The sequence below is a fragment of the Drosophila novamexicana genome, unplaced genomic scaffold (assembly GCF_003285875.2).
Source record: "Drosophila novamexicana strain 15010-1031.04,08,12 unplaced genomic scaffold, DnovRS2.1 tig00000932-arrow-arrow-pilon, whole genome shotgun sequence".
Taxonomy (NCBI): Eukaryota; Metazoa; Arthropoda; class Insecta; order Diptera; family Drosophilidae; genus Drosophila; species Drosophila novamexicana.
The window spans coordinates 1429525-1442057 of NW_020824832.1; the positions used below are offsets into that span (position 1 = coordinate 1429525).

At 37.3% G+C, this 12533-nt stretch overlaps 1 protein-coding gene across 1 annotated transcript in view; it reads right to left on the reverse strand.

The window, feature by feature from the left end:
• LOC115765097 (protein sidekick) overlaps window positions 1-411 on the reverse strand; it is a 75960-nt gene extending 75549 nt beyond the window's left edge. The window contains exon 1 of the mRNA XM_030708481.1: window positions 330-411. Within this exon, the coding sequence (XP_030564341.1) occupies window positions 330-411 (82 nt within the window). The remainder of the gene's footprint in view (window positions 1-329) is intronic.
• Window positions 412-12533: the final 12122 nt, after the last annotated feature.

The window sequence follows — 12533 nt, forward strand, 5'->3', positions numbered from 1 at the left end:
TGTCCTTAATCGATAAAATATCGATTATTGGCTATCGAATGCAACGTAAAGCGTAGTTGAATCCTACATTTTTTGCACCAAATTATCAACACATTCAAAAGTCTATCAGCTTCTGCTTTCAGAACACTTTTAAACGACTCGATGGCAATTGTAGGGCGGAGAGCGCATAGGCCAGGCGGGCAACAGAAGTGTCTTAATTTAATTTCAACGATGATGTTGATAATGATAAAGACGGCGGACGTGGACGTCTGGTGGCGGCAATCAGAGCAATCAGGCAATTCAATCAGCCAACACAGACGGTAAAATGGCAGCAAGTGCAGCAGCTTCACCCGCGGCCGGCTCATCCACATCCACCGACCGTCCGCCCGCTGCCGTCTGGCTGGCGCTATCGCTGGCATAATGTAGACGCATCTGGAAGTGGGCAAATATATACATATATGTATATACATCTCTAGTTTCTCCTGAGCATATACATCCGCATGCAGTTATGTGTGTGAATACAGGGATGTACTTGTCTATTGGCGACGCGCTTTTGGGGGGCTGCTCGAAAACTTTGCCAGGAACACAAGTTGTTGAAAACAACGTCGAAATTTGCAGACGGACTAGCACAAGTTGCACACTGAATTGTTCTTGTTCTTCTCGATGTTGTTATTGTTGTTGTATAATATTTGCGCCCTGGCGCATAATTCCAAAATAAGTTGCCCCCGGATTGCCGCACATCGTGAGTGCAGTCAACTTTTGTTGTTATCGCTGGCAGCCAAAAGTTATATAGCCCCTTGCCCACAGCACACCCTCTACCACCTTCCTATCATCGACCAGACCCTACTACCAAGATTTTCCCTCCAAGAACAATTCGTGCAGCAGCAATGCCGGCAACTCTTCGGGTCTGGGCGATAAGCAGCTGCGTTTTTATTTTAATTAACGCATCCAAGTGCAGCAGCCACAGACCCCAAAGCACAAGGGCACGGGTAAAGAGCGGTGGTGGTAGTGGGGGGATGTGCCACATTTATGAGGCACGTTATCTAATTATAAAAACAAAGCCAGACAAAGTCACTGGGAAACATGAATCACGTGTTCCGACTTGCCACACAAATATGCGTCTACATATTTTTTCACACTTGACTTCACGATGTGATGCTTTTTTTTTTTTGTTTTTGAACAAATGAACCAACAATTTTAAGTAGGAAATATATAGAAGAAAAAAAAACTTTTTATTGCAAATGGCAAATGCGGTAACAAAATGTTGAGGGCTGAAAAGCCCAAAAGAACAACAAGTAGAAGAGCTCTAGATGGGCTTGCTCGAGTAGGAGTTGCCCTGTGTACAGAATGGAGCTTTCCATATATGCAGCAAAAGAAAAACACACACGCAAGAGCGCATACGCCGTGCACTTCTTCTTCGCAAAATTCCAGAGCTTAAATCGCGTTTTTTTTTTGGCATAAGGATATCCAAACAATAAAATATTCTTGATATGTTATATACGAAAGTTTATGTGAAGGCTTTATCTTTAATAAAAAATAGAACTCTTCAACGATATGTGTGTATAAAGCAAATGGTTGACTTATCGAATATAAACTTGAATAGAAACTGTATCGAAAGTGTGAAGTAAGCTCAATCTGCGCGTGTCATAGAAGAATCTAAGTTCCAAAGACAGACTAAGCTGACTTGATGGACTCGCCTGTTGAGGTTGAATCAAAGTACATATGCCTACACAATTTATATGATCGACCTCCTCTTGCATGTCACATAAATGTGCACAAAACCATACTACCCTTTTTTTTTATAAATTTTGAATGGGCATAAAACAAGGGCCGAAAACATGAATGCAAAAAATCTTTTGAAACTTAACAAACTACAACCATTCAGGTTCATTCATGAATGAATCATTTGCGTGGGAGTTGATTATATTGTTGCGAAGATTAAAGAAACAAAACTATACAAAGCTGATTGTTCAGCTCTTCTTTTCTGTTTTTTTTTTTTTTTTTTTTTGTTTACCCTATTAAAGTCTGTGTTCGCTCTCCACTTAGATAATATGCAACAATAGCGATCACAAGATTAATCCGTATATATATTTATGTATGTTTTTAAATCAGTAAGAAAAATTGTCATCAAGCAGCGAAATCAAGAAATTGTTTCTTCCTTCTTTGATAATCAAAGAAGAAATTCTTGCAAAAAGTAGTCCAACGGGTTCTGCAGAGAGATAATTATATTGTGCGCAATATTTACCATTCACGTGGAAAAATGTAGCAAACCAGTGCAGGCGGCCCTTTTAAAGGCATTCAGGTGCCATGGCTCATATCAGCTGCAATCAAATGCATGGCTAGCAAATTAGTTGGCTATTGCACAGGTAACTCAAAGCAAGTGAAGGAAGCTGCACACACACACACACACATGCACACCCCACCTGGACACCCGACTGTGCCTCTAGCTAGTCGCATGCATTGAAGCAGAAGAAGCATGAGGGTCCTGCCAAAGGACATTGCTTTGCATTACATTTTGGAATGCCCGGCAGCAATTATTTTCAGCAATTTCTCAAGCATATGCAGCAGCCACGCCCACACATAGGGGCACTCGATATTGCGAATGCTGTTAACCTTTGAACACTTGCCAAAAACGAAAAAAAAAAAAAAGGAACAAATTTGATTGTTGTTAAACATTGTCATTGTCGTTTGAATTGCCGGAAATGTGTGTGTTATTTTTTTTTTCAATCAATTATTTTGCAGGCACATAACAAAATATGATGCTGCAGGCAGTAGCTGCTGCACTTTATGTGTGTGTGTGTATGTGTGTGTGAGTGTGTTTAGGGCGATCAACAACCCTTTGAAGTGCTTTTCTACGTTTATTGATATGCGAAATTAAAGCGTTTGCAATACTCGTCATTGAACACAAACAAGTGCACAGCCAGCAGACAGACACACACGCACACATCGTTGACCACGCCTGCTGCCCACCGCATAGTAAGCTCTTGACCACATTTGAAATGATGCGCCAATTATGCTCGTAATTATGCCGCAAAACTTATTTTCAGTAGGTTTTAAAGTTGCAAAAAATCCGTGTATTCCAGGTCTACCCCACGGGCAATAAATGCATCTGCTGCTAGACCGTTAACTATCCTAGCCATACGACATACGACAATATAGTTTACTTTATTTATTGTTCATATAAGTAGTATATGTTATTACTACGATCGGATATTAGAAGAATCCAAAAGGAGAATTCGCCAATTATCCAGAACTAAGTCAGATGGAAACAATGTTTGCTGTTTACCAACACTATTCAATGCAATGTGTACAAACATCCTTTAAAATGCAAGCTATACATATTATTAAACAGAAAATATATAAATATATATATATATATATATATATATATAAATATATAATGATGATATATATAAATATATAATGATGATATATATAAATATATAATGATGATATATATAAATATATAATGATGATTCAAGTCTCTAGCTCTTATAGGTTCTGAGATCCTTGGGTTCATACATACGTACGAACGGACGGACGGACAGACAGGCGGACATGGCTAGATCGACTCGGCTATTGATGCTGATCAAGAATATATATACTTTATGGGGTCGGAGAAGCTTACTTCTGCCTGTTACATACATTTGGATTTTGCAGAAATACAATATACCCTTATACCCATTTTTAATGGGTTCAGGGTATAAAAAGAACAAAATTAAATATTAAAAAATAAAGTTAAATAAATAAAACAATTAATTAGCGTGAACTAATTAAAACTGATGCTTTAGAGCTGGGGCGCCTTCCCTCACCCAACACCCCCTCAGCATAAAGGACGGCTAATTTATTTGAAATCAAAATTGATTAATAGTATTAGGAATCTGGCTTTAATCCATTTGAGTGAAGGCTAGATAGACGAACCTATTGAATGAACGTATTGATGGCTGTTGTGCAAACTTTGTAATGACTGTTGCTGCAAATTAAATGCAATGACAACAGAAACAGAGCCTCGGCAACAACAACAACAACAACAACAATAACAAAAACAACAAGAACAGCAGCAACAACAACAAACCGCTTGTCAATTCCAAATAAGATGAATGCATATCAATTATACACGAATACATAGACAGGCACACACATGTAGAACTTACCAATGGAAATTTCATTCATCAATGTTTTCTTTTTTTTTAACTCGGCAAAGGGAAACGAAAATGATTTCCATAGCAGGAAAGCAAACAAAACAAAACAAAACAAACACAAGGAAAAACGAGAAAGAGGGACTAACTTCGGCACGCCGAAGATCTAATACCCTTGCAGACCCAAGCTTTTCATAATGCACATAGTGCTTTGCCCGTATCTAAGAAGCACAAGGAAAATAGTTAATGCCGGGTTTGGTCAGATATCTTGATAAACAAAAAAGTTGTTTAGACAAAAACCTAGTTTTCGACTGATCGTTCCTATGGCAGCTATACGAAAATAAAAATGAAAGAGCATAGAGAAATCTCTGCATTTAATCAAAATATCTGGAATGACAAAAAAGTTTTCCATGCAACAACTTAATTTCGGACCGATCGTTCCTATGTCAGCTATATGATATAGTGGTCAGATCCAGATGGTTCCGACATATGTACTGCGTGCAACAGAAAGAGCGACTGCAAAGTTTCTTAAAGATAGCTTTAAAATTGAGAGACTTGATACTGATCAGGTATATATGTATATACTTTATGGGGTCGGAGATGTCTCCTTCTATGCTTTACACATTTCACGACAAAATTATAATACCCTCTGCAAGGGTATAAAAATGAAAAACAAAAAGCATTTCAACCAAATCAACACGTTTTTGTTGGCTTATGCGCCGATATGTGCATATGTGTGTGTGCTTGTGTAACCACACACCAGCTTAGTAAATGCATGTGTATTTGCGTGTGTAGCTTATTGTTGTTGTTGCTGATTGAATTGTGCACACGGAAAAGTCGAAAAGTTTGCAGCGAGCTTCTAACGCCAAATTCGAACAGTATCTTCCGCCCTATCGCTACCAACCACCACCCCCACACACCGCCCCCCCCCCCCCCCCCACACACACACACCACATTGTGTGTGTAAGCATGTAAATTGGGGTTTTTGCGTGAAAATGTGCGTGTGCGTGTGTGTTTCTGGCATGAATATATAATGAAAATTTTACACACTCAACAACTTCTCCAACACTGGAAAAAGGTGGCTGCGTTGGCTGCGGTAACTGCCTGTGTGAAGGGGGAGGGGGTTTTGGGCCAGACGCCTGCTAAATGCCAACATTCGCGAACTTCGCGACATTGACTTTGAAAATTAGTTTCGCCTACCCCCCACCCCCGCACGCAATACCACTAAAGCAACTCATTCACCCAGGTCGTTGCTCACAAATTGGTTTTGTTAATTAAGGTCGCGTGCGATGCCTGAGCCAAAGCTGTGATTTACGCCCGAGTTAACAGTGATTTATAATTATCTATTGCTACGATGCGTAATTAAAAACAGTATCAAGATGCCCAACCTGAGGATAAGCTAATTTGCCCTAAAGACGCATGCGCAACTAGCATAAGCTGCCAAAATTAGGCTGGAGTCAAAGTGTTGAATTATAGAAATATTATTTCATAAATTATATATTATTTGAATATAGTTCTCAAATATTTGAAAATAAATATATTAAAATAAAAAACTAAACATTTACAAATACATTATTAACATTAACATTAACATTTACATTAACATTAACAGTAACATTAACATTAACATTATCATTGCCATTGCCATTGCCATTGCCATTGTCATTGTCATTGTCATTGTCATTGTCATTGTCATTGTCATTGTCATTGTCATTGTCATTGTCATTGTCATTGTCATTGTCATTGTCATTGTCATTGTCATTGTCATTGTCATTGTCATTGTCATTGTCATTGTCATTGGCATTGGCATTGGCATTGGCATTGTCATTGTCATTGTCATTGTGATTATGATTATGATAACTTTATTTATTATTGATATTTTATTGTGATTGTTATTATTATTTATTTTATTGTTATTATTGATAAGCCAGATAACACGATGCTTGGCGGTCTGATAGGTTGGCAATTTATTTTTTTTTTTTATTTTATTCCATTTTTTTTTTTACAATATTTTATTTTAACAGCTTAACTCTTAACTGTTCCAGGTCTCTTTTGACTTCTCTCGAATATATATATTAAATAACTTACAATATTATCAAAAATAAAAATAAAAAACTCTCATTTCTGTCATATATATAAACATCACGTTTATCTAATAATTCAAAGTATTATAGTTATAATTCACAAATTCTTAGATGTCACACTTTTGTGGAAAGACGATTTCTTTTTGGAGCTGTGAATTATTGCGCAGCGCTGTTGCCAATTGGCGGGCCTTTTACTTAACTGTGCATTGACATTGAAAAACGGTTTTCAAGCGCGGCAAAGTAGGCTACACATTTCTATATCAAGTGTGTGCGTGTGTCTGTAAGTGTGTTAGATGTTTGATTATTAAACACAAAGACAGTTAAAGCAAAGGGCCGCCAGTCCTCATGGAATTCCCGGCTCCCCGACCCGCAGCTGACATTTTGACGTTGACTTGGGGCTTAGCTGGCAACACAAACATATATACTGTATAAATACACTATATTGCTATATATCTTTCCTTAATACATATATATAAATATTTTTCTTTTTGGCGTTGTCGAGCACAGGTGTAACAAGACACAGGGATATTGTTGTTGTTGTTGCTGTTCGTAAATACATAAAATTTGATGGGCTGTTCGGAGCGGGCGAAAAATGAAACTCAAATTAATTAAGTCTCATCGATTTGCCGTATCCGGTTTCTTTTTTTTGGCAACTCGTTCCAGCAAAAGTGAAGCCATTTAAATGACAATCAATTACCTAATTGGAAATATGAATGGGTTACTCCAGCTTGAGCCGGGCGGTTGCTCACAAAGCAAATTAAGGTTTATAAAGCATTATGGCTTTTGCAGAATGCAAGAGCTCAAAAGGAAATTGCAATGAATTATGGCGAAAATGTCTGAGATGGACAAATGGAACAAATGGATGGAACACAAAAGATGGGCCTCAATAGAACTCAGAAACTAAGTTCTACTACGAGAGTTGCACGCAGTTCAGAGTGTTCGACAAACAGTTGCCATATATAAATGAACAGATTTCTTTTGCATTTCCTGTTAATCCTGTTCCCTGTTGGCAACTGTTATATATATATATATATATATATATATATATATATATATATATATGTATATATATATATATATATGTATATATATACATATATGTATATATATATGTATATATATACTAGCTGGTATAACCTGGCCTTGCCCGTGGCGCGTAAAAAATACATTTTTTCAAAAAGCTTTGAAAATCATTTTGAAACTGATCGGACTGTAAATAAACAAATTTCATACAACCGTTTTCCGTCAATGTTCACTGTTGCGGGTGGAGTTTTCCAAATCGCTGAAACACGTATTCATTAAGTTCTTATGTAGAGCTTTGAAAATAAGTTTGAAACAAATCTGACAAAATTTAAAACTTAGCCCAACAAATCTTTAAGTCGCATTTCTACCGAAGATGTTTAGAATCTGCGAAAAGTGTGAACAACGTCTTAAATAATTATTCATATAGATTTTTGAAAACGAATTTGAATTTGAATCGTTGACCCCCATTTCCACCAAGGAGGAATGGGTTTTCCAAAAGGTGAGAAACACCCTACAAATGAATTTGAACAAAGATCTTTGAATATTATTTTAAATCTGATTGGATGGTGAACAAAAAAGAATCATACAAACGTTTTTCGCGATTTTTCCATACTTGCGGGTGGAATTTCCCGAAACCACGTCTTAATGTGCACCTTCATCACATAAGGTAACTACAGTGAAAAGCTTCCTAGCTCTTACAGTTTGGGTTCGGCGTTGATCACCAATCAGTCAGTCAGTCAGTCAGGATAAACAGTTGTATATATAGACATATACATGGTGAAAAACTTCTAGGGCAGAAAGCGACCGTCGGATAATATTGATCCGCTTAGGAGGAGCGAGGGATGCCCTCTCTATGGCTATGTCCTGATTCATAATGGCCTGAGAATAAATGACCATCTAGAGGGTTATCCGCCTAATAGAAGTGTGCTTTAGGAGAGTTTGCACTGGCTATATTAACGTATTCTTCAGGCTTATCGAATGCTAGCAATAGTTTTAGAAATTTGAAATACCAAAAAATATTTCAATTGCATTTATACTCGAAATCTGTGCAGGAATGAAAGAAAAATTTGAAATGGGACCAAGAAAAATTCTACAAAAATGTGTAAGAACTTAACAATCGGCATCTGAGCACAGGCAAAGAGTTAAACTGGTTTGTCAAACTCAACAGGTGTTTACATTGACATTAACCATTTAAATAGCAAATGTAATCCATAAACCATTCATATATATATATATATATATAAATAATAATATGCATTATTTATTTATTTATTAAAATTGCATTGGCCACTTTCTAGTGCTTACACTTTCGCAATTACACTTGCGCTGATGCATGCCATAAGGAGCACTGTAAAAGATATAATCAACACAGGCGCCGGTTACTTAGGCTATAATAATTTCACAAAATGTGCTGCAAAATGAAGGTATTTGGCTCTCTGCTGCTGCTGCTGGCTAATAATAAAGCAATTTGTTTGGCTGTAATCAAGATGAGCAGGCGGTAGTCAGCAGGCGGCGGAGGAATCAGGGCAAATAATTGAAGTTAAATTTAATCAAATCAAAAATGTATTCCAATATTCTAGAGAAATATTTATATTGGCATTCTTTTGACATGAAAACTAAATGTTGAAAGCAAACTTGATTTTAAATTAAAAGTTTTGCGTAGCAATAAATTGAATAAGGTAAATGAAATTTAAAAAGAAATCAAAAGTAGGTGTAACTCAGCTGAGACTAGAACTGCAAGTACAACAAAATCCAATTGTTCAGTTCACGAATTGAACTAGCTCTTTGATTTAGTTCGTGAATATTTTTTTTTTTTTTTTGGCAAATTCTTGAGGCCGCAATTTGGCCCAAGCTTTCGTTTTCTTTTTTCTTCGGTGATGATTACCCATTAATAATGGGTAAAAAGGGTATAATGGGTTTGTGCAAATGTATGTAACAGGCAGAAGGAAACATCTCCGACTGCATAAAGTCCTTGTCAAGCATTCCCCACTAAAGCAGCCTTTACTTATTTGGTTTAAGTTTGGGTTTATATCACAAAACCGTGTACGAACCGTTTGGTTTTAGCCTCTGGTAATACCTACTAACAGCTCAATTTAACACCCTTTTTCTTCACGACTTGGTCCATATGTAGACAAGACATCGTAACACTTACCTAAAAAGAGAAAATCAGTAACAAAGCATTAAAATTAATATTAATATTAAATTTCCCTAAATAATTTTAAAATAAAGAATTCGATCTTATTGACCAATTTATTGGTAGTCGAGGAGGCTGAAATTTTGGCTCAAAGCAATAATATGGGGTTTTGGACAACTCAACCTTTAAGTAGGGGCAAAAGTTTATATAAAAACCTACGGAGGTGAGCTTAACTAACGTGACAACACGTTAAAGAAAAGTTCTTTATTTGTGAAATATAAAACGCAATTGTGTGGTCTTCAGGTGCCGGGTTTGTCTAGACAAAGCCGCTTGACCCCAAGCTATATAAAATAAAATTTAAGGCACAACAAAAAAGTAGAAAGACAAAATTTGGTACGGCAATTGTTGTGTTATATTTCTTGTTGTTGTTGTTGTTGCTGTGTTATGACTTTTTTGTTGTACCATGTCATCATAAACAATAACAATTGCCTGATTGTTTATGTTGATGAACTCCCCCTATGATATTGTTGTTGTTGTGTCGCGTGCTATCTGGCTAATTAAATGCGACAAAATATGCGCCAACAAACGGCGGCAGCAATAAAACACACACATTTATATATATATACATAATCTCATCGAAGGGAAGCTGTCAAACATTTAGCGCCTAAATTTGGCCATCAACAGAGAAAACCGAAAAAGATTTTTCGTCTAACAAATAAACAATGAAATGCTGCGCATTTCAAGTGTGCAGAGAATTTTAAAAGGGGGAGTGAGCAAAAGGGAGAGGGAAAGAGAGAGTGAGATTGAGAGAAAGATAGAGAGAGGGATAGTGAGGGTGAGAAAGGGAGGGAGATAGAGAGAGCGAGGGAGGTAGAGATAGAAAGAGGTATTTAGAGAGAAAGAAAGAAAGAGATAGAGAGAAAGACAGAGAGGGAGAAAGAGAGAGAGAGAGAAAGAAAAAGAGAGAGAGTGAAAAATAGAGAAGGAGTGAGAGAGGGAGGGAGAGAGGGAGGGAGAGAGAGAGTTAGAGAATGAGGGAGAGGGAGAGAGAGAGAGTTAGAGAATGAGGGAAAGGGAGAGGGAGAGGGAGAGTGAGAGTGAGAGAGGGAGGGAGATAGAAAGAGCGAGGGAGGTAGAGATAGAGAGAGGTATTTAGAGAGAAAGAAAGAAAGAGATAGAGAGAAAGGAAGAAAGAGATAGAGAGAGAGAACGAGAGAGAGAGAGAGAGAGAGAGAGAGAGAGAGAGAGAAAGAGAGAGAGAGAGAGAAGAGAGTGGGAAGAGAAGAGAGAGTGAAAAGAGAAGAGAGAGTGAAAAGAGAAGAGAGAGTGAGAAGAGAGAGAGCGAGAGAGATAGTGAGAAGGAGCGAGGGCGATAGTGAGGCTGCATATGTATATTTGAAGTAGGAGCTGAAGAAATCGTTGAGCAACAAATTGGTTTATTATTTGCCTTGTTGCTTGTCTCCTGTTGTTATTCTTTATGCATCACGGGTGTCAAAAGTTAACACACACAGATGCACACGCAGGGAGAGTGAGAGGAGTGTGTTGTCTGAATCAGTGGAAATCGCGTCGCCCTGCCCACCATAAGTCGGCTGCCTGAGATAAAAATAAAAATCAAATAAAATGTGACAAGCGGCACACGCGACTGCGCCAATGTCTTTCGAAGTGGATTGCGATTTGATTGGGATTAGGATTGGGGCGCAGTTGTGTGTAGGAAGGGAATGCTGCCCATCACCTAGAAGGGGTTGTGCCTCCTACTGTGTGTATGTGTGTGTGTGCACATGAAACATCGCATAAGACTTGTATCTCTGTGTTTGCCGATCAATGTTGAAAATAAATAAAGCATTACTTTTTTCTATTTTTTTTTTTTTTTTATTTACTTTAGCTTTATTGACACACAAAGGGGCACACGAATTTGATACTTGAACTTGGCAGCGCAGGCAATTGAAGAAGCAGGAGAAAATATTTCTGGGAAATTCTAAAAATAAAAAAAAATAAAATAAACTAATATAACAACTAGAGCTATGCATAAATTAATTAAATTAATTTTGCAAGACTACTTCAAGGCAGATTTTTTTCTAAATAGAGTAGGAAAAGAACACAGAAAAAATAGATGTTCATATTAAACACAGTTTAAACGACCGCTGTGACTGTGACTGTGACACTCACAGTGACTCAGTCGAGTTTATGTGAATAATAATTAACTTTTGTTTGGCTTTTCTCAGGTTTTTTTTTCTTTTTTGTAAGTTAAGCAAATAGACTATGCCCAGCATGCCTTGATTTTTTCATTACATGCAGCTTAGAATTCTCAACAAGTTTAGGTTTCAAGAAGGGTTTAAGGCATTTGCATTGTGCTTGTAGCAAATTGTGCTTATAACAAAAGTGAAGTTGTTCTTGAAGGATGGAATGGACTCCTTGTTAAAGACATGCTCATACTGAGTGTTTATAGCTCTAAATGTTTGTTGATTATTCTTTGAAGTTGGCTTCTAGGAATTATCTACTAGATGAGAACCTAAAGCGGATGAAATGTGCACTTCATTATTCTAAAGTTTCCACAAGCTATTTGAAAGAATTTAGTCAAAAATTGAAGTATTATATTAGATCTATCGCATTGAAGTAAGCAACATATTACTACCATAGACCAAGGCCAAATATTTTATGTAAAATCTCTGCCTATAAATACCCCTTCTTCTCGTCTCGGCAAACTTTAGATTTATAATCGATAGGCTAATTATGCATGCATTTTAACAAATTTGCAAATTATTTGCAAACACTTTAACCCAAATTCATATTTTTAAATCAAAACGTTAAAGGATATTTGCTGTTGCTGTTGTCGCTTTCAAGTTTCACCCGAGCCTTTTGGCAAGGCACCGAAATGGCAAACTCGCTCCCAAGACCATGGAATACCCACACCGATGGGCATTTGATTGAAGTCTAGGCCAATGGCTGTAAAGCTTCTGGCGGGTGTGTGTGTATTGCGTGCTGAGTGTTACAAACCCAAGCCGGGCGGGGATGGGGGTGGGGTTCTGACAGGCGCTCGACTGGGCTTTATAAATAGGCCGCAGCCAAAGTGAAATATGCAAAAATGTTATGTGAAATTAAATTATGTGCATATATTTGGCTGATTCTTCTTCCGTTCGCAGTGCGTCGTTGTTATACAACAACAAAATAAAATTG